At 48.9% G+C, this 3,409-nt stretch overlaps 1 protein-coding gene across 1 annotated transcript; it reads right to left on the bottom strand.

Moving 5' to 3' along the window:
- Positions 1 to 365: 365 nt before the first annotated feature.
- Pnma3 (PNMA family member 3) lies at positions 366 to 2,852 on the bottom strand. Its single transcript, XM_036175572.1, is given in 10 exon segments — positions 366 to 637; positions 640 to 672; positions 675 to 821; positions 824 to 910; positions 913 to 1,104; positions 1,144 to 1,198; positions 1,200 to 1,357; positions 1,360 to 1,490; positions 1,492 to 1,709; positions 2,793 to 2,852. Coding segments are annotated over 10 exon segments (1,353 nt in total).
- Between the last annotated feature and the right edge of the window lie 557 nt (positions 2,853 to 3,409).

Here is a 3,409-nt window from a genome sequence, read left to right as displayed (position 1 = left end):
TGACTGGTTCCTCTATGCCCCATATTGATTGGAGGTTACTAGGTTTCTTAGATCCCCAGCCTCACTGTTTTCTGCCTCTGCTTTCCTGATGTCCCCATCTGAGTCTTTGTGGCCCCACGCAGCTGCAGCAGTTCCTGGCTTCCTTCTCTGGTACATACTAGAGGCCTTGCATCTGGTCATTACTGAGCTGAATGTGGTATACTTTTGCTTTTTGGGGTTTTCTCCAGCTGGCATTCACTTAGTGGACTTAACTTATGTCCCACCAAGGTCCCCTGCCATTTCCCTGAGCTGCTCTTCTTGCTCTTTCAAATATCTCTTTTGTCTCCTTGGCTTACGGGAACAATGGTTACCCTGTTCTCTGGAGCCTACTTGGTCTTGGGCTTGGGATAGCTCTTCTCTCAAGCCCAGGCCCCATTTCCCATCTCCATTCCAGCCTGTCTTTTCTGCTTCACTAAGGGCCAGTTGGAGGGGTTAAAGCAGAGTACTCTGGTGTGGCCATCTTCCCCACAACTGTAACAGAATGTGTCATAATTCTGCTTTCTTGTACCTTGAGATCTGTCCCTGGGCACACCTCCCCTTTGGTGCTGGCCTCTGATCCTCCGGAGATGGGGACCCTGGTAAGGCCTTGTCTCAAGACCCTGCTGCCTATATTAGATGGACTTGGGCCTAACCCAGCCCCTGTAGGCACCTCTTCTCTGGACCCCTAGTAGCCTCCCACTCCTCCTCCTCATGAAAAAGCTTCACCAGGGCCATGAAACCAGGTGGCTTCCTGCACTGTTTCATCATCTTAAGTTTCTCTCTAAGTTTTCCAGTAAGGATGGCCCACCTAAGATTTTTTTCAGGAGGGTATGAGTCACATTCATTCATGAGATTGCATTTTTCTCCAGGGCTTTTTGGAGCAGAGTCTCAAACGCACCACAAAGCTAGAAACTTTCTCTCCTAGCTCCTGATAAGCCTTACAAAATTTCAGCTGGGCAATTTTTCGGTTTTCCATGGGCCCAAATACCTGCTGCAGAGCCTCCAGATACTCCTTCCCTGTGACGGCAACATTGTTGACACGGAGCACATTGACCACTTGTAGCGTTCCATCAGCCTCCACCTCTTCTCCACCTCTTCTCCACCTCTTCTCCACCTCTTCTCCACCTCTTCTCCACCTCTTCTCCACCTCAGGTACCTGCCACATCTCTAACCTCTAACCTATCAGTGGCGTGCTCAAGCCAGGCATCAAATAACCCTGGGACTGGCATGGTGTTCCGAGAAAAGGCTCTTAATTCTCGGTATAGCATTTGTCCCAGCAGAGGCTGCACAACTGCACTGCGAGTCGGAGCCCAGGCCCAGACATCTACTGATACAGCGCTTTGGTAGGTGAATAATTAGAGTATGTCCCAAGAACCCTGTTCATATCTGACACTGTGTGCCTCTCTTCCTCTAAGAAGTGGTTCAGTCTATTAAGAAATTCATTATATGAAGTAGGAGGGTTCACCATCACTTCCTTGTATTTCCCTAGGCACCAAAGCATAGTCAAAATCACGTGCAAGTTCCACCAGAAAGTCCTGGGCGTTCTCCTCCCTCCTAAACATCCTGCCAATGATCCTATATCTTCCCAGATACCTGAGAGCTTCGTGCAGAGTCTCCTCAAATTCATCCTCACTACAGTCCTTGGGAATCCCCAGGATCAGCATAGACCTCTGGGTGTTCAAATGCTCCCCCTACCCACACACACACCAGTACTGCAACAGGTCAGTGGCATGGCTCCAACTTCAAGGGATTCTAATGTAGGGGGTGATCAGGGTATGGTGCACATAAATCTAGGTTCTCTTAGCATCATAGAAACTGCTGAACTTACAGTATTACATAGTCTAGTAAGGTGCCGCACAGGAGATAATGGGAGAGTAACAACTGTGATGCCATCCCCAATGTAATAGCTAAGTCTTAGTTTAAAAGAGAGAGCTAGGCTGTGGCGGTTTGAATGAAAATGGCCCCTATAAGCTCATATATTTGCCTGAACCATTTGTTAAAGACAAAGATGAAGCTTTGTTGGAGGAACTGTCACTGGGAGCGTGCTTTGAGGTCTGAAAAGCCCATGCCAGATTTGTTGTTCTCTCTCTCTCTCTCTCTCTCTCTCTCTCTCTCTCTCTCTCTCTCTCTCTCCCTCCCTCCCTCTTTCTACCCCTCTCTCCCTCCCCCCGCTCTGCTGCCTGGGGATTAGTATGTAAAGCTCCCAGCTACTACTCCAGCACCATGCCTATTTGCTTCTCATTATAATTATGGACTAATCCTCTGTATTGGCTGGTTTTGTGTGTCAACTTGATCCAAGCTAGAGTCATCAGAGAGAAAGGAGGCTCAGCTGAGGAAAAGCCTACAAGAGATCCAGCTGAAAGGCATTTTCTCAATTAGTGATCCACAGGGGAGGGCCCATCCCATGGTGGGTGGTGCTACCCCTAGGCTGGTGGTCCTGAGTTCTATAAGAAAGCAGGCTGAACAAAGACTGTGATCCTGCTGCAGCTGGGGTCTGTGTTGATATCCATGGCCTGTGTCACAACAGGGGGCCATAGGAACCCATATCTGTTGAAATCCAAGGGCTGTGCTGAGCTGGCCACTCCCTTCACTGGCTCTGGGATAGCTGGCCCTTCCCCTCATTGGCTCTGGGACATTTGGTCCTGCCCCTCACTGGTCACTGCAGCAAGAGAGCAGGTCCAGCCCCTCATTGGAGAGCTGACCCCCACCCAGCACTCAGGAGAGATGGCCCCACCCCTGACCATGGTCATGGGAGAGTTGCTTCTGCCCCTCACCTGAGAGGTGCAGTCCCAGTGGCCCAGACTGACCAGCTCAGCTCTCACCCAAGCCCACATCCTAGGCCTTGGGTTGGTTTACCATAACATCTACCCCATCTATGACCTGCTGAAGCACTTGGAGAGACTGGAAGGTGAGTAGGTTTGGGGTGCATGTTGTGAAATTCCCAAGGAATTAATAAAGAATTATATATATATGCATGCCAACCAGAAACTGAATGGCTCTGGTTAGCAAAAAAGCACCAAGGCTTTCTTAGCAACTTGTTGTTCCATGTGAATCAGGATGGAAGATAGAGACCTAGAAGCTATAGGCTTTTGACCAGGTATATAGGTGTGTGTCTCCAACACACACCACACTCATGGAATAAGTCTAAAATTCAATTATAGAGTGGTTGGTTATGCCCAAATAACTGTTTCACTATTATACCAGTGGCCATAATCCCTGACTGGCTAGTATTGTAGAAGACATGGTCTACAGCTGGAAAAGATCCCTGGTGACTTTTCTCCACCAGCAGCCTACATAAGCACGACCCATTAATATGATCAATAGCCAGCAGTGAGGGAGTTTCCAGCTCCTTCTTGCAGGGGGTGATGTCTAATTCAGAGACACATAGCTG

Source organism: Onychomys torridus, chromosome X, assembly GCF_903995425.1.
Source record: "Onychomys torridus chromosome X, mOncTor1.1, whole genome shotgun sequence".
Lineage (NCBI taxonomy): Eukaryota > Metazoa > Chordata > Mammalia > Rodentia > Cricetidae > Onychomys > Onychomys torridus.
Note: the sequence above shows the minus strand (reverse complement) of the source record. Positions and strands in the feature narration are given on the sequence as shown.